Here is a 23,073-nt window from a genome sequence, read left to right as displayed (position 1 = left end):
TCAATGGGTATAAAAATACCCAATGGGTGTGTGGGTGGTTTCTTGTGTTTTGGAAACAGTGAGAATATGAGATGCTGAGCACTGGCTTCTGGGATCAGAGCTATAATTACTAACTCTGATTGGCTCATGGGAGGGTATCTAGGGTATCTGGTGTTTGAAGAACCCAACAATTCAGAATCTAGAGCAAGAACCCATCCTTCTGTCCTCCCCTGGAAATGAAAAGAAGGATTGCAGAAAAGAGGAGGGAATGTCAGTTCTCCCTTGCCTCGTCTTCTTTCACTCCATCCAGTGACCATGCAGATGGGATGGTGTCTCCCTGCCGGATACACAACAGCCACTGCACAGCTGTGATGGAAAGTGTTCTAAATATAGCTGAGGACTCATTGCACATCCTCCTCCCACAAGTCCTGAAGGATGTGGTAAACACCCTAAAAATACATGCTGTCTGAATCTTTGAGGTACCAGAAAGGAAGGGGCAGGTACTAGCCTTGAGACCCTCAGAAATGGAGTGTTGTTGGGAGGTTTGGTCTGTGCCCACTGGATCCTTCTCTGGAAGCCATTGAGTGAGCTGGTGCCCATTCTGTCCTCTTCAAGGATAAGTGCCTACTCTGGAGGCCTGCATATTTACTGTTGGCAGGTTTCAAGGAAACTATTCATAGACGAAGCATCTGTTCTCTGCCCCGCTGACCTCAAACCTGCAGCCGCCACCATAGTATTCAGGCACTGTGGCAGTTTTTAGTCTTATTTCACAGAATGAGAATTTGAGAGCTGGCAAGGAAGGACATTGTTCCTAAAACATTCCAGGGGAATCATTTGGTTATGGAGTCACATTTCACTGCAGATAGAAATTTAGAAATGGATGGGGACATTAATCCTTGACTACTGAACGGGTCATTTCATACAAGCATGACAAAGCTGGGCAAAGCTTTTTCTCTTTTTTGTTTTTAAGAAAAGAAACTTTGAATTTCATTTTGTCACCCAAACTCAGTGATATCGATGTAAAAATGTTCATTGATCACATAACCAGAACACCAATAACCTTGTCTTCTAGAAACTTCCAATATTGCCAACATGTCATTTCTTGAAATAAAAGCCATATTGTGATATAATAAATTAATGCTGACAGATGAGAGGTTCACAGGTTATGACCCACACCTGTGGACGTGCTGCAGGTTGAGGAGCCATTTAGCATCAGTTTATGGAATGGCATAAATCCCCTGTTTTAATGTATGACAGCTCCCTCCCTCTAATCTCTATCAGTAAGCTCCGAGAAGATCTAGTGAATGCAGCTACCAGGGGTTGGGCTGCTGAGTCTGTAAAGCTAAGGAGGAAGATAAGGCCAATTATGTTCTCAGTAGTTTTAAACTTGTTTTTTTAAGGTGGCTACAGCATTTCCATAATTGTGATAAGATATATATTCCTTCTTGGGAGCTTCTCAGAAGCTTCTTTGTGTGTCAAGAAGAGTATAATTTATTTACTTTCCCTATGTATTGTAAGCTTTGCTTAAGTATTTGAAATTGTCAAAATGGGTGGTTTCCGTGTGACTTCAGAGCTCCATCTCTAGGCATCTCTTAATGTGTGGCCTTTTCTAGATGTTAAAATTTCCTTATGCCGCTCCCCTTATAATAAGGAATGAGTTACCCTGAGGTATAGATTGTTTTGGGGAAAGAGCGTGTGGTTTTGTGAAAGGATAAGGCTTTGGTGGTGTTGGTAGCAGAGAGCTGAAGGAGGTTGTGGATGCTGAGAGAATGTCTTTGTTTCTGTGGACGAACAAAGGAGAGGAAGGAAGAGGCAACACTTGTCTGTAATGTGCATCTCCATGTGACACAATTCCCGAGTTCTCAAACATTCCCTTCTGAAATTCCAGAATGAAGAACTTCGAAACTTGTCCCTGTCAGGCCATGTTGGATTTGATAGCCTCCCTGATCAGCTGGTCAACAAGTCTACGTCTCAAGGATTCTGTTTTAACATCCTGTGTGTAGGTAAGTGATCCACCACCAACTGGTGCCTGCAGTTGTCAGAGGGGGATGTTTTAGAGAAATAATGGCAATGATTGTCTTACTCTCTCATTTCTCAACAGGAAAGCAGGGCACCAATCCCTGTTCTGCACAAAGATTGAGTTTTATTCGGGCCAATTCTTTATATGGCTTTATGGTGTTAACTAAAGTTATTATTTTGATTTTTGTTATATAATAACAAGTAGTCCATTTGATAATGTTATTAAAACGCTTTTTTTTAAAAAAAAAAACCACACGTGGGCTGAGGGAAATATGCTACCTTTGCTTTACAATCTAATTGAACTATAAGAAGTTGAAAGAAGGACCAGAGATGTACACAGTAAGATCAGATTCCTTCTAGCTTTCTGACTGTAGTCTAATAGCAACCTTCATTAAAAATATTAAAGTATCTGCTTAAAGTAAGTGAAATTTGGAGCTACTTTAACAAACCTATAATATGTAAAGCTTGCTTTTAGAACAAAAGACAATATAAAATTTTAGTTTGTAATTAAGAGAAATTCTCTGCTTGAATTTTGGATTAACCTCTGTCATTAAATTGGGTTCTAAAATTGACCTTAGTTTTTTTCTGCTAGGCAAGCTGGAAAACATCAGAGTTCTGACTTAATTACATCATTAGTATGCTTTGTTTCTGTGCTTTAAGCATTGTACTTTAGCCCAGAACTCTAGCCTTAATGATTTTTTTATCTCTCTGGTCATACCCCTTATGAGCTAAGAGGAGAGGAAGGGGTAGGGGAGGAGAACAAATGGGAAAGATCTTTTGAGGACCTGAAAAGACAGGGTAATGGTGAATATAGATCAAGGGTGATAACTTTTATAAAACACAATGTATGAGAATGATCATATGAAGTGCAATGTGAATGGAGGAAAGAGTGAAACTCATTATATATGAAGTTTGTATGCAAACCAATATAAAGTACAAAGAAAAAAGTTAAAAACTATTTATTAGAAACAGAAATGCCCCTAAATAGAAAATGTCCTTTAATTCTTCACCACTACTCAGCAAACCGAATAACAGTGAGTTTGCCAGCTTTGTTGATGTACCACTTTGAGACAAATGAATTCTGTGTACAGCCAAGTAGACCATCCTTTCCCTAAACTTGGCAGAATCATGTCCAAGTTAAATGAATTCAGTGTAGAAAAGGCATGTATTCAAAGTAAGAACTACCTTTTTTTCCCCCCAAGAAATGAATTGTATGGAAGGAGAATATTAGAAGCAGATAGTTTCCTTTATAAAAAATATTTGAGGACTATATTGAAAATAGCCTTTGCATTGGGCATTTAATTGGCCTGCACACCAGACATAGGTTATTCTTTAGTATTATGTCTTAAGCACTGGGTGGGAGAATGACTGGAGAGAAAGAAAGGAGATCAAGGCAGCCGAGCTCATTTCTCCTTTTCCCGACAGGAAGCCTTTTAACATTCAGTAGGGGACCTCCTGAGTGGCAGCGAGCTCTACAATGTGGCATAAAGGACTTGGCTCACTTTTTCCTTACAGTAAATGCTCAGTGCAGAGCAAAGTAGTTCTTCATTGGCCTAGCAATTTGTTAGCAGTTGGTTGGTTGTCTATTGAAAAGTTTGCTAAATTATAATTCTAGGCCAATTACTAGTCTGGCTTCCCTTCCATGCCTCCCCCAGCCCCATGTCTAAAGTCAACTTGGAGACTACATTGGATAGTTATGTCCTGGCCCATGCAATAGGGAACATTGTTCCAATGAAATTGAATTTACTGGAAGGGCCTAGCTTAGTGGAATGTGTGGTGTGGCAATAGGATGTGTTGGCTCAGTGACTGGCCCCTTGTGTTAAACAGCAGCATTGTGACACTAGTTGGGATTCCTCACAAGCCAAATTGATGCTGCCCTGTTTTTGATTGTTTTTTGGTTGCTTTTTAAAAGTGCTTTTGGGTGGATGGTGATACTTGTGATTCTGATATTTTTATTCTGTTTTCATTCTTAAATATGTTTAAAATTATTTTTAAACTAGTAAAAAGAACTTGCTTATTGTTACAAATGTTTTAAAAATCTCAGTTCTAACTACCCCACCCCTATCCAACTTCATAGAGCTAGTGCTGTTGAATCCTAGAACTATTCTGCATCTTTCTGTATTTGCAAATGATTTTTGATGGCTTTAAATTAACATAGCTTTACTAGTATACATTTTTATAGGTTCAAAATCCAACATGAGTTTCAGTGGGTTAGAATTAAGGTTTTGGGAAAAGTGCTTTTCAGTCTGGAGATTTTCTTTATTTTTGGCTCTTAGGTCTCTTTTTCCATCTTCAAAGCTAGTAGTATTGCATCTCTTTCTAACCGTTATACAGTTCCACTAACAATTAGAGAAATCAGTTCAGAGCTGCCATCCTTCCCTACCTCAGACAACCAATGAATATGTGTTGGATTTTGTCACTGAGAGCAGATGTCTTCAGGAGTTTAAACAGTGCTTTCAGTGCTGTGTTCTGACTCTGGGGCTTGGTCCTACTTGTTGTGTCTGCTTGGCTTTTTCTTCAAGTACTTTTTTTCATGGTAACAGTGTGGCCTTCATTAGCTACTACAACAGCAAGAATAAAGCATTCCTAACAAATACAATTGAATGAGAATCATACTTGTTCTTTTTTTTTAAGTATAGCTCCAACAGATTGTGTATCAAACAATAGCATTGATTTTATATGCAGTAAAATCTTGCTGAAGATTTTTTAAAAGAATGACTGAAGCAGTACATCAACAGGGAAGAACTGCCAGAAATTGAAGCTGAAGAGGCCATGGATTGAGGAATGTCATTACTGAAGTCAAATGAAGTCTGAAAGCAGAGACTACCAGAAAGACATTTATTTGTAATTTCATGACTCTGCATCAGCATTTGACTGTGTGGATCATAGCATGTTATGGATAGCATTGAGAAGAAGGAGAATCCTAGAACACTTAATTGTGCTCATGTGAAACCTTTATATAGACCAAGAAGTAATTATTTGAACAGAAGGAAGGAACACTACATGATTTAGAATCAGGAAAGGTGTATTTCAAAGTTGTACTCTTTCAATATACCTACTCAGTCTGAATCCTGAACTAATAATTCAAGAAGCAGGATTTCCTCAGGGTTAGAAGATGACTCATAATAGCCTGTACTATCCAGATGACACGACCTTGCGTGTTGGAATGTGGAGAGAACTTGAAACAATTGCTGCAGAAGATCAAAGATTTTAGCCTTCAATATAGATTACATCTCAACATAAAGAAAACAGAAATCCTCACTGTTGGAGCAGTAGGCAATATCATTGTAGATGGAGAGAAGATTGAAATTGTTCATGATTTCATCTTGTTTGAATCTACAATCAATAATCTTGGTAATGGCAGTCAAGAAGTCAAAAGACATGTTGTACAGGGAAAATCTGCTGTAAAGGATCTTTCCAAAGTGCTAAAATAACAAGAATGTCAGTTTACAGACTAAGGACCAAGCCATGGTCTTTTCAGCTGCTACCTATGCATCAAAAAATTGGACCGTGAATAAGGATGACAGAAAGATTGATGCCTTTGAATTGTGATGTTGGTGAAGAGTATTGAATAAACCACAGACTGCCAAAAGAACAAATAAATCTATCTTAAAAAATGGCAAGCAGTGTACTTCTTAGAGGCAAGGATGGTGAAACTTTGACTCATATACTTTGGACATGTTAGTAGGAGTGGAAAAAGACATTATGCTAAGAAAAGTAGAGGGTCAGTGAAAGTAAAGATAACCTTCAAGGAGATGGGTTGACAGTGACAGTGGACTTGAGCAACTCAGAGATTGTGTGGATGGCGAAGGATAGGACAAGGTTCACATGAGTTGTTCTTAGGATTGTTGTGAATTGGAATATACTTGATGACAACTAACGAGAACAACAACACGGCCGAACAGTCACTGAAAGCCCTTTGACTGCCCAGAGCTGGCTCAGATGCCTACTCTTAAGTAGGATACGGGCAACTGCCTACCTAAACACACTTAAGAAGTTCCCAAAAATTATCAGAAGGAGAATTGGTTGTTGTATAGACAAATGCTAAACAGATAAAACAGCTTTCTCAAAATGACATATCTATTGTTTTGTTTTGGTTAATAAAAATAAAACCATGCTGTTTGTAGTCCTCTGCATTTTCTCTTTTCTATAGGTGTTTGGTCCTGAACATCTTTCCATGCCAGTACATCTAGCTCTCTTGGTTTTTTCCTATTATCTTTCGGGCATTCCTCAACCATGGCACTCCACCCCCCCACCCACACATGTGGAGTTTAATAATTATTATCTTAATAATGTTAAATTAGTTTAATAATTATTATTTTCATGTGATAAATTTGGAAAGGCATTTAGAGTTATGATTTCAGTGATGAGACTGATGATTTTATCAAAAAGTCTTAAAGTCATCATTTGATTTCTGTGGCAAAGCCTTTAAGTTTGAAGGAAAGGAAATAAATTTAAGAGAGAAACTCATGTGATTATGCTGTTTTTCCAGAAGCACTAAATTAAATGAATGTTCTTAGAACCCATCACTGTTGTGTACTGAGAAGAAATAAAAAAAAGAGGAGCGTAGATGTCACTTAATCAGAATGAGAATTCTGATGCTAGATTGGGTAACAGAACACCTAGTAGTTCATATTACTCCACTGTCTGTCTCTCCTGTAGCACTAACAAAGCTGTATTTGGGGCAGGAGTCGGGGGGAAAGCCTTTTCTGTGTTGCCCATGTTGCTTTTCTCAAGAAAATCTAAACTTTCAAAGCTTTCTTTCCAACTTTAATTTTATATTTATTTCACATTCATTATCAAAATGACACTAACTCTATATTAAATTTTATCAGCATTGATCTTGCTTTTTTACTGTTTTGTGACTTACAAAGATTAATAAAATACTGTAACATTTTTGCTATAATAGTTAAATTCACACAAGAGTCCACAATTAAGGTTGCATAGTGAAAAGTACTTGGGGTGGTGGGAGGGGTGCGGGGGGAATTGTGTACCAGGGAGGGAGTGTTTCTTTTACTTTTCAAAGAGAGGAGCGGGCTAGGGGTGGGGGGCAGGGCTGGGCAGGGAGAGAAGTTCAGCAATGAATGAATGGAAATCCAAAATCTCTGTCAATGTTCATTAAAATTATTTTTTTAAAAGTTAAATTAAATTAAAAAATGTTTTGAAAATAAAAAAAAATATTTCAACCATAATTATGTTGAGGTGAGAGAAGAGGAATAAAACACTCTCAAGTTTCACCTTAGATGACAGAGTATTATCCCATAGACAGGTGTCAGCAGAGCTTACAGACTAAGACAGACCTGGAAGCAAGGGTGGCCGTTCACTTCTAAAATAACAGGCCTCTGAAAATCCTGTGAACAGTAAACAAATACGAGTAGCTGAAGTCTTCAGGCTTTTTGTTCACAGGGTCACTATGAGTCGTGCTCGAGTCTGTGGCAATCAGTAACAACATAGTATTAGAGGTAGAGCTTAGAATGGAAGTTACTAAAAATGAGGAGAAAGAACTGCACACATCATTTAATAATTGGAACATAGAATGTATAGTATATTAATTTAGGAAAACTGGAAGCCTTAAAAAGTGAAAGAGAACACATGAAGATCAATATTCTAGGCATTAGTGAACTGAAATGAACTGATATGGGCTACTTTGAATCAGTCAATCATATGATATAAGCCTGGAATGAAAAACTGAAGAATGATACTGCAATGATAGTTAAATAATTTCAAGATTTGTTTTAAAGTATAATGTGTGTGATAGGATACTATATGCAAACAAGGAAGATCTGTTAATACGACCGTAATTAAAATGCACCAACAACTAAAGCCAAACAGTAGGGAATTAAGGATTTCTACCAACTTTTGAGGTCTGAAATTGACCAAACTTGAAATAAAATGCATTAATAATTATTGGAGAATGGAATGCAAAAGTTATAAATAATGAGGAAGGTCATTGGAAAATACAGTCTTGGTGACATAAATGAGGCTGGAGATTGGATGATTGAATTTTGTACAATTATTTTTTAATCAAAAATACCTTTTTTTTTAAATTAAAAAAGCCCTAATGGTAATTTTACACGTGGACCTTACCTAATGGTTTGCACAGTCATCAGACTGTCTGTGAAAAGAATCACTAGAGAAGCTCAATATCAGCAGTCAAAACTCATCGAGGTGCTGCCTGGAATAGACCGTTAATTACTCATGTGCAAGTTTACATTAAAGCTGGATAAAAATAAAACAACTCCACAAGAACCAAAATAAGACTTTGAGTTGAACCCACCTAAATTTAAGAATCATCTTAAGAAGAAGTTTGAGATGTTGAACACCAGTGATCAAAAACCAGAGGAGTTGTGGGATGATATTAAGGATATCATCTATGCAACCAGAGTCATTCTTGGAGGCAAGGGTGGTGAAGCTTTGTCTCACATACGTTGGGCATGTTCCTTGGAAAGGGACAACATGCTTGGAAAGGTGGGGGTCAGGTAAAGAGAGGAATACCTTTCTCAAGATGCAGTAATACAGTGACTGTAGCACTTGGCTAAGTGTGTCAGAGATGATGAGGATTTCATGGGATAGGAATGAGTTCAGATCACTTGTTCCACTAGATGGCACCTAACAACATGTGCAAAATACTAGGAGTTCAAAATAAATAGATCCTCAGTATTTTCAGAGTAACAACAGAATAGTTGTCCAAGATGAAATACAGTTTTTCTCTGGAAACATATCTTCCGTGGGTTTTCATAAATTAAATGTAGAAAGTAGTGATCTGCCTCTCTGGCATTCCCTAAGTCAGTTCAGTCAATTGATCAAATGTCACATTTCTGTTCCTTTCAATTCTTTCATGCAGACTGGTGCTTTTGTGCTAAAGCATAATTCACCAGATACCATTCCCTGAGAAATTTTTAAATTCTCGTTAGGACAGTTCTTTTTGTGTGATTATTAATATTGTTTGCTAATTTCCACACTGTGTTAGGTCATCTTTCTTTGGAATTGGCACAGATTCAGATCATTTCCAGTTGATTGGTCCTGTACGATTTGCACAGTAACTTTCTTGGCATACAAAAATGAACACTTAGTTTTGCATCTGTTTGTGGAAGCATCTTAACTGGTGATAATTCCTAAAGCCTTGTTTTTCAGTAGTGATTTCTTTGTAGCTTGAACTTCTTCCATTGGTTCTTAATGATATGCTACCTCTTGAATGGTTAAATGCAGACCAATTCTTTTTAGTACAAGGACTCTTTGTTTGCTTTTTGTCTTTTGATGCTTCCTGTACCACTTGGTATTTTGCCCATTGTTATTGTTGCGGTGGAGTTGGCTTCTACTCTTCATGACCCTATGTACAATAGAGTGAAACTTCACGCTCTCTGCTGTGCTTAAGCCTGCTACTGCAGTCACTCTGTCTGTCGTTAGGGGCTGTTGAGAAGACTGACTCATAGTGATCCCATGAACAATGGATCTGCACCTTGACATGCTCTGCGCCATCCTTATCATTTCTCTTGTACTCAAGCCCATTGTTATATCTGATTACATCCATCTGGTTGAGTGTTTTCCTCCTCTTTCACTCACCCTCTACCTTTCCTAGCCTAATGTCTTTTTTTCAACTATTGGCCCTTCCTCACAACTTGATGAAAGTATGTGAGATGACGTTTCACCATCCTTGCCTCTAAGGAGCACCCTGGCTCCACTCTCTCCAAGACATTCTTGTTTGTTCTTTTGGTACACTATAGGGAATTCAGGACTTGTCTCCAATACTACAGTCAAAAGAATTGATTCTTCTTCTGGCTCTTTATTGATGGTCTAAGTTTTAGATGTGCTGTATCTGTTGTTGTTGATTGCCTTAGAGTCAAGCACGACTCATAGTGATGCTATGGACAAAAGGCTTCAAGCCCCTCTATTAACTATCGACATTTTATCAAAGTTCATAAGAGTTTCCGGAGGCATGTTATTTAGGAAGTGGATCCATAAAAATATCATCTCAAAACTTGAATTATCTCTTTAGTTCTTTCAGCTTGAAAACTATGTTCTTGAAAAAGCATGTTCTTTCCTTTTTTTTGTAGAAGGTATTTGCATATCTTATTATAATTCTTTGTTTTGTCTTTTTAAACTCTCTTTAAAATATTTTGTTCAACTCTGTTATTTTCTATTCATCAGTCTTCCTTCATTTTTTCCCTCGGTGAAGCTCTGCCTCACTTACTTTGGGCATGTGGGTAGGAGAGAGCTGTCTCTGGAGAAGTAAATGTGGACGAACAGTGCAGGAGAGGAAGACCCCAGCTGAGATGAAATGATACAGTAACTGGGGCAATGGGAGTTGGTGTATCAGAATTAGTGAGACTGGCTCAGGACAGGGAAGGATTCAGAGCTGCCGTACATAGGGTTGTTATGCATCTCAGGCAACTTAACGAACACTAACATACAATGACGGGTTTAAAAGCAGAAATGGCATCCACTTCCTAAAAAACATGCCCCCAGAAACTCTCTGAACTTTGATAAATGTCATTAATTGCAGAGGGGCTTCAGGCCTTTTGTTCATATGGTCGCTATAAATCATGCTCAACTCGAAGGCAATCAACAACAATCTTTGTTGTTGCTTATTTTATTTATTTCTGAGGTATTGTGTTGTTGTTGTGTACCATAGAGTAAAAAACGACCCATAGCTAACCGTCCACTGAGTTTTAAGAGTCTGTAAATTACATGGGAGGAGCTTAGCCCATTCTTCTTCCACAGAACAGTTGGTTGTCTCGAACAGTATGCCTTTGGGATTGCAGTGTTGCTTCTTGTCACGAGGAGTTCAATACCAAGAGTAGGGACAAGACCAGGCATTTGTGTGGAGCAGACTTTCAACTGCTCCTATGCAGGTTCAAATTGAAGTTGAAAAAAATGAAAACAAAACCACATGAGCCCAAATATGACTTTCTGAGGCGAGAGAGATGCTTCAGAAGTAAATGCAAAGCATTTTGTAGCTTCTTTTTCCCCCCAGACTGTCATTTCTTACTGAACTGCCTTTGTTGAATTACACTGCTTCTAGAGTAACTGTGTATAATTATGACTCTTAGAAGCACAGGGTATAGGAACTGAAAGGAAAGCACTCCAAAATATAGAGATCAGTGGTTTTTCGAATCCGTTGATTAACTTTGGGTTATAAGTAGGGTCTGGATTGCTAATTGTTCATGATTTGTACCTTAATGTAGATGATAATTAACATTAACCTGCCCTTAAAAAGACTTAGTGTTTTCCAATTCACATGTGGCTAAGTAATTCTTAGCCTAGTAAAATGAAATGATAATTCCAGTTCTTTCAGGTAGCCTAGAATTCACACCATGGAAATTGAGGTCCTAATTGCTGCTTTTAGAAAAAGAGATGAAAGTTAAGTGGGTCACTTTCTCTCCTGACAGAGACCATGATCTCCTAGAGAGAACCTCTTACCATAGCTCTGTTATTGTCTCTTTGCCCTTTTCCTGAAAAATAGGTAAATCCTGAAAAGCGATTTGTTGTGCTTGAGGATATTACACATATTGTTATTTGCCATTGAGTCTAGTATGACTCATAGTGACCCTGTTAACAACAGCTCAGAGCTCTACCGACCTCACTATCTCTGATACACTTGACCTCATTGCCAGGTCATTGTCAATCCGTCTCATCCAAGATCTTCCTCTCTTGTGCTGTCTACCCTTCCAAGCATGATGTCCTTCTCCAAAGACCGGCCCCTCCTGACTCTGGAGCAGACCATCAACTACTCAGGTACAAGTGCAAATTGAAGCTAAAGAAAACAAATTAAATCCTCAGGAACCAAAATATAACCTTGAGCCTATCCCATTTGAATTTAAAAACTATCTCAAGAACAGGTTTGAGGCATTGGACACTAATAAACAAAGAAAAGATGAGCTGTGGGTTGATATCAAGGATATAATCCATAGAGAAAACAATAGATCATTACAAGGACAGAGGCAGAAGATAAGACCAAAGTGGATATTGAAGAGACTATGCAGATTGCACTAAAATGTCAAGAAGGCAAAACAAAAGAAAGAAATGATGAAGTTAAAAGTTGAACAGGAGCCGTCAAAGGGCAGCTCTTGAAGACAAACTAAAGTATTCTAACAAAATATGCAGAGCTGAAGCCAGAAAATCAGAAGGGAGGAATTGTTTAGCATTTCTCAAGGTGAAGAAACTGAAGAACAAATTCAAGTATCAAGTTGCAATACTGAAGGATGCCGTGGGTAAAATCTTGAACAATCCAGGAAGCATCAAAAGAAGATGGAAGAAATACACCGAGTCACTGAGAAGAGCTAATTGCGAACTATTTTAAATAGTAGCATATGATCAAGAACCAAGGGTAATAAAGGAAGATGTTCAAGCTGGTCTGAAGGAATTGGCAAAATAAACAGGCCCCAGGAATTGATGAAGTACCAATCAATATTACACATGTGGCATTTACTTAAAATGATTGAGGACCTTTGTTATTAAATTAAGAACTTTGATTTTTTTTCTGTTATCATTTGCATATATGTTTGTTTCACTCAAAGTTAAATTGTTAAGCTACAAAATCATGAGTAAGAGACGCACTAAGATTAGGTCAAGCAGATTAGATTGCACTGAGTGGTGCACATGGTTAAGTCCTCAGCTACTAACTCAAGAGAAAACAGAGTTACTGCAAAGGAAAGGTTTGGCAATCTGCTTCTGCAAGATCAGACACTTAAGACTTCACAGAGCGCAGTTTTGTTCTGGCAGGCATGGAATCACCACGAGTCAGAATTGGCAGCTGATTTGGTATCAGAATAGAGAATAGTTAGTGCTACTTTTCTTGATAGACGTTTGGAATAATAGAGGGAGCTCTGGTGCAGGTAAGAGCCTGTGCTGCAAGCCCCAATGCTTGCAGTTTGAATCCACCTGTTGCTCTGGGGAAGAAGGATGGACAGTCTCCTCCTGTGCCATAAACTGCCTCTGAAAACCCACTGCAGGGTCAGCTATGGGTCAGTTCTAACTCACAGTACTCAGCAACGTACCACAGGAATTTAGCCTGTCAGTTGTTTGGATACTCTTTTACCCTAAACATCTGTAATGTTGCATAGCAAGTACTTAAATATTAGTTGAATAATGAATTTTGGACACTAAGCTCCACTGTTTCTGTCTGTCCTCTTTTGCCTCCATTACCACCTAACAGTTCTATCTTTTTTACATATTTGCCCTAGTTTGTCCAGACTTACAATCTTTGCTGCCTTGTTGTTATGTGCCTTTGAGTCACCTATGACTCATAGTGACCCTATGTACAACAGCCCTAAACCCTGCTCTATCCTGTGCCAAATCTTATTGTCTCTGACACACGAACCCCATTACCCCAGTCACTGAATCAATCCATCTCATCGATGGCCTTCCTCTGAAGACTGGTACCTCCTTATAACATGTCCAAAGTATGTCAGAGGAAGCTTCAGAATCCTTGCCTCCAAGGTACAGCCTGGCCTCACCCTCTCTAGGACAAACCTGTTTGTTCTCTTACCAATTTTATAGTTTCTTAAGATTCACTTCCTCTGTATTTTCTTTTTAGTGTGATTGCATTTTGTGTAGATTGTATATCTACTATACAAATTCATTAGATACACTCACCACCCTCCAGTATGGCTCACAAGCTGATAATCTGTATACTGTTGGGCTCCTTTGGCTGCCTTTTGGCTAGAGTCTAGCCTTGGTCTTTGTTTGTGGCAGACTAGCAAGGCCCCATGGCTTAAAATATGGTGTTGGTATTGCTTCTAAGGGAAATGTTGTAATAGTAGACAATTTATCCTTTTCTTGAACCTCAGTTAGCATTTCAGGCCTGATTTTAAGCTGTAGGCAAACCGCATATCTTGATAGTTCAATGCCATATCCCCAGTGTGTGGCACAATGCTTGGTACATACTGTGTTCTGGAAAAGTCCTGATTGAATGAAGGCAAATGAAGGAATTGTTTACTCTTAGATGTATCAGGGCACAATGGAAAAGATTAAAGAGTAAGACAATTACAAGAGTAATTCCACAACCATCCTCTAAATGAATCATTGCAGTTGGGGCCAACCACAGGAGACTGCTAGTTAGAATGTTCAGATTCAGAAAGTCTCCATTCCACTTTAATCTTACATTATATTGGGAAGCATTGAGTAATATAGGACTTGTCATTAGTAAGTGAATTTTGCCATTACAATGAGAGAGTTTTCCCTGAGGCTAGAAATCCAAGTGTTTTTTCTTTTTCCCCATGTAATTTGTCACCATACTTACAGTCATGACAGCAACCCTTTAGAAGAGGGAATGTTCCTAGGAATGTCATTGGAAAAGGGCTTCAGTTTTTTGGCAGGTTTCAATTCAGTTGAAAATCCAAGTTGACAGATTTCCAGATTTTTAAATACAAAAGGAATTTCTAGGGCCAGTGTTTCTTTATTTCTGTTTCCCTCAGTTTATACATTCAGCAACCCCATGCAACCACCATTCAAAAACCACTGCCATTGATAATGTAGTTAGCACCTTAAAGCAACAGAACAAAACCTAACCCTGAACTGTCCTCACAATCTGTAATGTTAAGCCCTTTTGAGGTCTTCCTCTTTTTGGTGACCCTTTTCCAAGCATAGATTCTTGTTATTGTTGTTATTGCCAAATATCTTTGGGATTGCAGTGCAGCTTTTTACCATTAGCTAATCAGAGCTCCCTCTAACCAACTATCTTTGATTAAGGTCATGCTAAAGTTGTTTGTGGCTTCACATTTGAATCTTAGCTGGGTTGGCCCATTTGATTGGTGTACTAGTGCCAGGTTCTTCCATCCTCCCTCACTCCCTCCTATAGAATTTTAAATTGGTAACAGAAAGAAACTACTTATCTTTCTGTAGCAGAGCTGCTGTTTGGAGACACAGTAGTTTTTAGGTTAATGATGCAGTTCTTTACCGATTATGCACCAGAGCTCCTTCTTGCTACTTTACTTTGCGCATGTTAAGGCCTCAGTAAATACTTAATAAATTAAATCATCAGTATGAATTAATAAGGCCTTTATTGCAAATCATTTGGCTTTATTTGATTTTATTGCCACTGATTTTACCCTGAAGCTAGGAATACTAGCAAATGTTTGCAATATTGACTACAACTGAATAGGGAAAAAAAAGACAAAGAAGCTTGTTGCTGTTGGTTGATTCCAACTCCTGGTGACCCCATGAGTGACAGAGAGGGATGGCTCCATAGAGTTTTCAGTGATTCAAAGCCAGTCTCCTTCCATTAGATTTTTTTTTTTTTGCCTTAAAAACCCAGTAGAGGGTTACCCTGAATCAGCTTGAAGACTAAAGCATGCTAGCTTTGTGACATGGTCTTTTCAGTCACTTGTTATGCATCTGAGAACTGGCCAACAAATAAGGATGACAGGAGAAGAACTGATGGTATTAGAGAAGAGTATTGAATATCTCGTTGTTGTTGTTGTTACTGTGTACCATAGAGTCAGAACCAACCCATAGCTGACCCTCCAGCAGGTGTTCAGAGGCAATAAATTACACTGGAAGAGATATCCCATCTTATTTAGTAGCTGGTGGATTCAAACTGCCGCCAGAGCTCCCTGAATATCCCGTAGACTGTCAGAAGAACAAACAGGTATGCCTTGGAAAAGGTTCAGCCAGTCTGCTCCTAAAAGGCAAGAATGGAGAAACCTTGTTTCACATACTTGGGGCATGTTGCTAGGAGAGGATTTTAACTCATTGTATGATTGTAATAACATTTAACAAATGAAACATTCCTGACTTTGTCACACACAAAAAAATGACTGAAAAAATATGTCTACTTACTTTTCTCTATTATCTGCAAATCATCTTTCCCTGAGATCGCTTATGGTTGAGTTTGAACCCAATGGGTGATGTCACATGAGTTAAAATCCTGGTTCTGCTGTTTAGCTGTGCAGCTTTGGACAAGTTACTTTATGCAAACATTAGTGTCCCAGTCATAAAGAAGAGGAAACAATAGTATCTATTTCATGAGGTAATAGCAAGGTTTCAATGAGGTGATATATTGAAAACTCTTGCCACAAGATCTAACTCAAACAGTAATGAGTTTAAATATTGCTGTTGTGGTCAAGAGTATTGTTTTGAAAAATGTATTTTAGAAAACATTGGATGTTATCAGATATTTTTTATGATATGATTGAAATGGAATCAGTCTTTTTAATATAGCAGTTTAGTAATGTAGTTTTATATGCTAACATTTATGAAGGAAAGAAACACAGTTCACATTATTATAATTAGCAAGCTGATTGCAAATAGACTTAAGAGGTACAGTTTTTTTTCATCGAGATGTGAAGAAAAGCATTTTGTTCTATAGGTTTATAATCTTTCCCGTTCACTAAAGTCCTGTCCAGAAAAATATCTTACAGGTTTACGAAAAGTTTCTCTTGTTGGGAGGATTTCTGGTGGTATTAAACTTTAATTCAATATTTTTCTGTTTTTCTTTTTTTCAAATATGACATTAAAAAAATAGTTTGAGTTGAACTGATGTCTAGCAGACATTAACGTACTCTCTCATTTTTCCTTCCTGCTTATATATAAGGTGAGACCGGCATTGGCAAATCCACACTAATGGACACTTTATTCAACACCAAATTTGAAAGTGACCCAGCCACTCACAATGAACCAGGTGTCCGGTTAAAAGCCAGAAGTTACGAACTTCAGGAAAGCAATGTACGGCTGAAGTTAACCATCGTTGACACTGTGGGATTTGGAGACCAGATAAATAAAGATGACAGGTACATCTTGGGGTTTTGTGGGATTCTATAAATGGATAAGGAGATGCCGGAATCCATCCTGGGTACATTAAAAAGGCTAAATGTTTTTTTGATTCTTTTTATCCAAGGCACTTGTTCCCTAGAATCTAAATAAATGACAGTTTTATCTTGAGAAATATTCTTAGACTGTGCTCTTTTAAGATCAGAATCAGAAGACACAATTTAGTTGAGCTCGAGACGTGTGTGCCTGACTCAAAAGCCAGGCCTCCCTGGAGATTTGAACCCATCAGCGACTCCCTGTTAGAAAGATGGGCAATCTCCTATGTGATTTACAGCCTCTGCAAACCCACCGGTGTGCCAGATAGAGTTAGTTCTGACTTGTCAACAATGAGTTTGTGAGTTTTGAGGTTTAAGAGGAAGAGAGATTGTTAGAAGGGATGTTAGTTTATGGCATCTTTTCAAGGAGGTCATGGAACCAGATTTAGGGGCTTTCCTCCCAATGAAAAGGAATCCAGGGAAGCACCAAACCACCCACAAGACAGTGCCATTAGAAATTCCTGTTACCGGTCACCCTATACAGCTTGGTGACATAAAGGAGAGGAACAGTGCTGTGACGCTATGGAGGAATCTCCAGAATTGCCACCACATCTATTCTGGTGAATCAGATGTCTCCTCCTCTGCTTCCATAGGTCTTATGACTCTGCTTGATAGAAACTCAACCACATGTAGAATACTAGCTGCAAGAGAGGCTTGACAATGTGACTTTCAGTTTTTCCTCACTTGATAAAATAAGAAGCATTAAGAAGAAAAAGTGGTTTCAAATGAGAAAGTGTTACCTTTGCTAATCCTTGAAGCAGATAGAGATATTTGACTTAATTCTTCAAATTTTACAAATTTGGCTGGAATTTGAAAGCATGATGTTGTACAAGAAAGCACAACCTGGGAACTAGAACACCTGGTTTGTTGTCTGAGTTCTGTCAATAGAAAGCTGGGTGACCTTGAACATTCATTTATTTAACTTCTAAGGAATTCCATTAGATGCTCTGTATGGTCCCTTTGAGTGTGATAGTTTCAACAGTCCTATTTTTGTGTGTGTGTGTGGCCTAGTTAATTAATATCATTAATATTAGAGGTTTAAAATGTTGGGGTTTTTTTTAATTGTGGAAAATGCATATACATTTATATACACACACCCAAACACATAAACTCTATCTGCCAATTCAGTAATTTTGTATGTACAATTCTGTGCACTGATTATGTTCATCCTGTTTTGTAACTATCTCTGCTCTGCCCTTTCAAATTATTCCACCATCATTAACATAAACTCTATGTTTACCGAGCTTTGAATGTCCCTCCTACCCTTGGTGTTTTATTTTCTCCTCCTCAAAACTATGCTTATTATATGCATATGTTTTGCAAGGAAGAACTTGAGCTATTTTATCTAGAGATGTGTATTTGGCTATATTTTACTTCACTATATTTACTGTCCCTGGTAATAATATAAGCACCATAATAATGAAATATTTCATTTTCTAGCTGAGCATCAAGCTCTTTTATCTAAAGAATACTGGAAATGCTCTTCAGTACACATTCAGGAATAAACAGAATATGTTGTTGTTGTTAAGTGCCGTGGAGTGGTAGATGACTCATAGTGACCCTATGAACAAAAGACCTGAATACTTGTATAACTTTCATCCTTTCTCCAAGTTCACAGGGTTTCTGGAGGCAAGCTATTTTGAAAGTGGATGCTACTTCTGCTTCCAAGATTGTTTTAATCAGGAAGCTCCACCAAACACTGTCCACCATGGGTAACATCATCATTATCACATTTGACCCATCAATGTCACAGTGTTTAGCATCAGAGCAATCACAGATTACCTCTGTATAGCAAATGGACAGACCAGTGCTATGTCACTTAAAAGAATATTTGATCCAAAACAGTTAAAACCAGGCTTGAGGTTAAAATCGCCCACCTTTGTCTTGGTAACATTCACCAGGACACAGATTTCTCTATGTTGTTTAGTGCCATCAAATCATATTGTGAGGACTATTTTATTTTGCATTTGGCCAAAATGACCTTTGTGTATTATGTTGGGGTTGAAAGGACAGCCAAGTACATACTCTTAATTTATGACCTCAATGCAAAGGAGTGAGAGGGAGGTTGCTCTCCAAGGGCTGTTTAAAATGCCAAGTAAAACAGATGAAGAGAAAGCCCTGGAGAAAATAAAGACTGTGCACATGCATTGTGGGAAACAGGAAGAGGACCAGCCAGTGGCTCCTGGTCATCACCCTTGCTCTCACATAATACATTCAGTTCAAGGCTTATTCTTCCTTTCTCAGACAATAAAAATTTCTCTCAGGGGATAAGGTAGTGTCCCTGGTTAGAAGGTAACCCCTGGGGTCTATCAAGACTCTTCCCTGCAGCAGAGAGAACTTCCAGCATCTTGCTGCCAAGACAGCTCATTCTTCCACCTCAGATCTGTGGCCTCAGCACTGACGCTAAAGTTTTGTCTCGTCCTTCACGGGACTTTTCTTCAAGCTGGCGGGTGGTGAGTTTTCTTGCGCCAGTCCCAAGCAGCAAATGTTGAGTACAATGTGGATCCTCATAATGCAGCTGGAGGCCTCTTTAAAAAATTATCTGACTCATTTGGGTCAAATAATAGTTTCCAAGGAGATTTACAAGAGAGAGGAAGTGTGATATTAACCTAACCTAGATACCAAGGGTTTTTTCCCCCTCTGAAATTTCTTGACAGCTGTTGCATAATCTTTCTAAATGACATTTTAAAATTTTGTTGCCCTGTGCTTCTGAAGACCTTGTTGACTCTTGACTGTTGACTGTAAACCCAAACAGCTATTGCTTAAAAATAGTTATTTAGACAGTATCTGCTTTCATCCAAAAAACTGGAAGTGGGATATGCATTTTTGCACTGGTCTGTAACCATATGGGAAAGGATGTGCTTTTGCCCTAGACCCATGATTATTTTTACTTACTCCAGGGATTAGGCAAGCTTTTCTGCCATAGATGCAAGCCTTCAAGAATGTCCCAGTTTGTTTATATAGGCTTTGGACATGTAAGCATTCCTGCATCCTTATCTGCCTCTGACCAGGCTAGCTAGAAGGAGGCAGGAAGAGAGATTTGGTAAGGTTTCCTGTTATGTTTAATAGCACTGTTAACTCTTTGTTGTTTAAGGGCTTCCTTGTTTGGGCTGTCTGTTCTTTTCAATAAAGAAGGAACAAACCACCCCCCCCCCAAAAAAAAAAACAACCAAACCACCAACCCCACAAAAACTTCTCCTTGCCAATGAGTTAGAATTCATCCATTACCCTCTACTAGGTTTTCAAGAGGCTGCAAATCACCATCTATCTCACTAGGAACAGCTAGTGGGTCGAACCATCTGCCTTTGGGTTGCTCATGTAGCTCTTTTTACCTGCTAGGTCACCAGATAAAGAAAAAGGATCTGGAAAAGATGGGAAACGAAGTTTTGCTGCCAACCTAGAAATAGTCACCTTTAGTTTGCATCATGGTTGGGAAATGGGTTCTCAGTCGGATACAACTAAGCGTAATAATCACTCCCTTAGAAAAGCATGAATTCACTGAGACAATCATCAGACTCATTGAAGTTTATCAGGATTATAAAATAGTGGTGATGTGGACTATTTGGACTTTAAATTCCAACTTTTTAATCATGCTTCCTAGTGGAAGTGGTCAAGAGTTAAGAAAATTTACTTTGGCTAACAGCAAGATAAAAGAAAAGCATATTGTAGAGTTTTAATTAAGTGAGGTCAAGTCAACCATGACTCAGTGACCCTCTGAACAGTGGCTCTCAAGCCTCCCCTGCCTGTGCCATCCTGATCACCTCTGACTTACTAGAGCCCACTGTTGTAGTCACTGTGTCAGTCTGTCTGGTTGTAGGTCTCCCCTTCCTTTGCTGACTTGATCTTCTGGTGAAAACTACAAATGGTTCATGTCAGCTCCCAGTAATCTTTATAGAAGCATATACCAGGCCTTTTCTTCCACAGTGTTGCTGGATGGGTTGCACTACTAGCCTTTTTTGTTAACAGCCTGCACGCAGTAAACTGGCCATATAACTCGCATGTATAAAATGGAGAGCCAGTGCCTGAATATTGCCATTGGCTATTTTGCAAGACTACTGATTAGGATGGGTAAATAGATAACATTGTGTAAAATAATTTTTCTCTAATTTTAACTTTCCCTGGTATATTTTCCATCAGTTTTAAGGTCAAACGCTGTCATTCTGATGCTGTTTTTTTCATTCATGGCAGGGGAGGAGAGCAGAGTGGATAAAAAGCAACATCCTCATTCCTTAAAAGGGAAGTATGGGAAAGTTTGAGGGCCTGATTTTACTTGCCCTCTTTCACTACAGGATATCATTACAATCCAGAGAATTTAAAATTCGCCTAAACAAAATATAAATAAATGTCCTTTCTGTAGGGAGAAACTAGAAAAGGCAAAATTCTAATTAAACTTCCTTATCTTTATGACTTTGAAACATAGATAAAAAGAAATATAAAGGAGTGAACAGGAATAGGGCAGAGAAACTGTAAGGGAATACAAAGCCAGCTGGCTGACTTATATCAGCAGTTAAATCTTTGATATAGGGACTATTTACAAATAGTTCTCCAGGACTTCATTTTTCCTTAATGCTGTAGAGGATAAAAATAGTTAGGATTTTGTGTTTGATAGTGCTGTGGGAGGTAGGAGAGAAGAAAGCCTGTAGATTGAACCCCAGGCTTCTGATGTGAACAATGGGGTGGACGGAGGTGTCATCCATCATGCTAAAGAACACAAGAGAAGTATGGGCTTGGGGGCAAGATGAGTTAGATTCTACACTGTGTCTAGTTACAGGAGCCAGGAGAAATGCCCAATAAGCAGTTGGATGGTGGATCTGAGGCTCAGCTGAAAGATCTAGGCTGGAAGTATATGCTGTCGAGTTGCCTGTGACTCTATGTACAACATCCCTAAACCCTACTCTATCCTGTGCCAATCTTACTGTCTCTGATACTCCTTCCCCCACTACCCCAGTCACTGAATCAATCATGTTATTGAATCAATCATCAAAGGTATGTTGTTGTTATGTGCCATCAAGTTGCTTGCGACTCATAGTGATCCTATGTATAAGAGCCCTAAACGCCGTTCTATCCTGTGCCAACATTACTGTCTCAAACACACTCACTCCCACCACTCCTCTCACAGAATCGATCCATCTCATCGAGGGTCTTCCCCTCCACTCTCGCAAACATGATGTCCCTCTCCAAGGACCAGTCCCTCCTTGCAACATGCCCAAAGTATGTCAGACGGAGCTTCAGAATCCTTGACTCCAAGGAGTGTTCTGGCTTCACCCTATCCAAGACAAACCTGTTTCTTCTCCCAGCAGTCCATGGTATATATATTCAGCACTCTTCTCCAGCACCACAGTTTAAAGGCATCCGTTCTCTTTCTATCATCCCTATTCACTGTCCAACTCTCGATGCATAGCACGTAATTGTGAAGACCATAGCCTGGATTAGGCGCACCTTAGTCTCTAGCCTGATGTCGTTGCACTTCAGTACTCTTCAGAGGTCCCTCACAGCTGACTTTCCCAGTGCAGTTCGTCTCCTGATTTCCTGGCTGCTGTTACCAAGAGTGTTGACTGTGGAACCAAGTAAATGAAAACTGTTAACTATCTCAATCTCTTTAACATCCATACTGGTGTTGCCAATTGGCCCAGTGGTGAGAATCTTTGTTTTCTTGATGTTGAGCTTCAATCCATATCGAAGGCTTCAGTCCTTGACCTTCTGCAGCAAGTGCTTCAGGTCCTCCTCAGTTTCAGCAGGCAGGGTTGTGTCATCTGCATAACGCAGATTGTTGATGATTCTTCCACCAATCCTGATGCCACATTACTCCTTGTACAGCCCAGCGTCTCAGATGATCTGTTCTGCGTACAGATTAAAAACGTATGGAGACAAAATACATCCCTGTTGGACCCCTTTCTTGATTTTTGAACCATCCAGTGTCTCCCTTCTCTGTTCTGATAACTGCCTCCAAGTATAGGTTTTGCATCAGCACGATTAAATGTTCTGAGATTCCCATTCTTCTCAGAGTCAGCCATAACTTGTTGTGATCTACACAGTCAAAAGCCTTTGAATAGTCAGTGAAGCACAGATAGACATTCTTCTGGCATTCTCTGCTTTCTGCCAAGATCCATCTAATATTAGCTATAATATCCCTAGTACTACGATCTCTTCTAAATCCAGCCTGCACATCTGGCAGTTCTCTGTTGACATATTGTTCCAAATATTTTTGGATAATTTTCAGCAGAATCTTGCTTGCATGTGATATCAATAATGTTGTTGTTGTTGTTATGTG

At 38.9% G+C, this 23,073-nt stretch overlaps 1 protein-coding gene across 3 annotated transcripts in view; it reads left to right on the top strand.

Annotated features, from left to right (window-relative positions):
* The window catches only part of SEPT11 (septin 11), a 140,983-nt gene that overhangs the window by 77,626 nt on the left and 40,284 nt on the right, over window positions 1–23,073 (top strand). For 2 of the 3 annotated variants that reach the window (XM_006885300.1, XM_006885299.1), the window contains exons 1-2: window positions 1,874–1,982; window positions 16,532–16,727. In XM_006885300.1, the coding sequence (XP_006885362.1) occupies window positions 16,561–16,727 (167 nt within the window). In that variant the 5' untranslated portion in view covers window positions 1,874–1,982; window positions 16,532–16,560. Of the gene's footprint in view, window positions 1–1,867; window positions 1,983–16,531; window positions 16,728–23,073 lie in introns of those variants that run through there. The other variant, XM_006885298.1, reaches the window with a different exon arrangement.

This window comes from Elephantulus edwardii, unplaced genomic scaffold, assembly GCF_000299155.1.
Source record: "Elephantulus edwardii isolate Elephantulus edwardi_28Jun2011 unplaced genomic scaffold, EleEdw1.0 scaffold00042, whole genome shotgun sequence".
NCBI lineage: Eukaryota > Metazoa > Chordata > Mammalia > Macroscelidea > Macroscelididae > Elephantulus > Elephantulus edwardii.
Note: the sequence above shows the minus strand (reverse complement) of the source record. Positions and strands in the feature narration are given on the sequence as shown.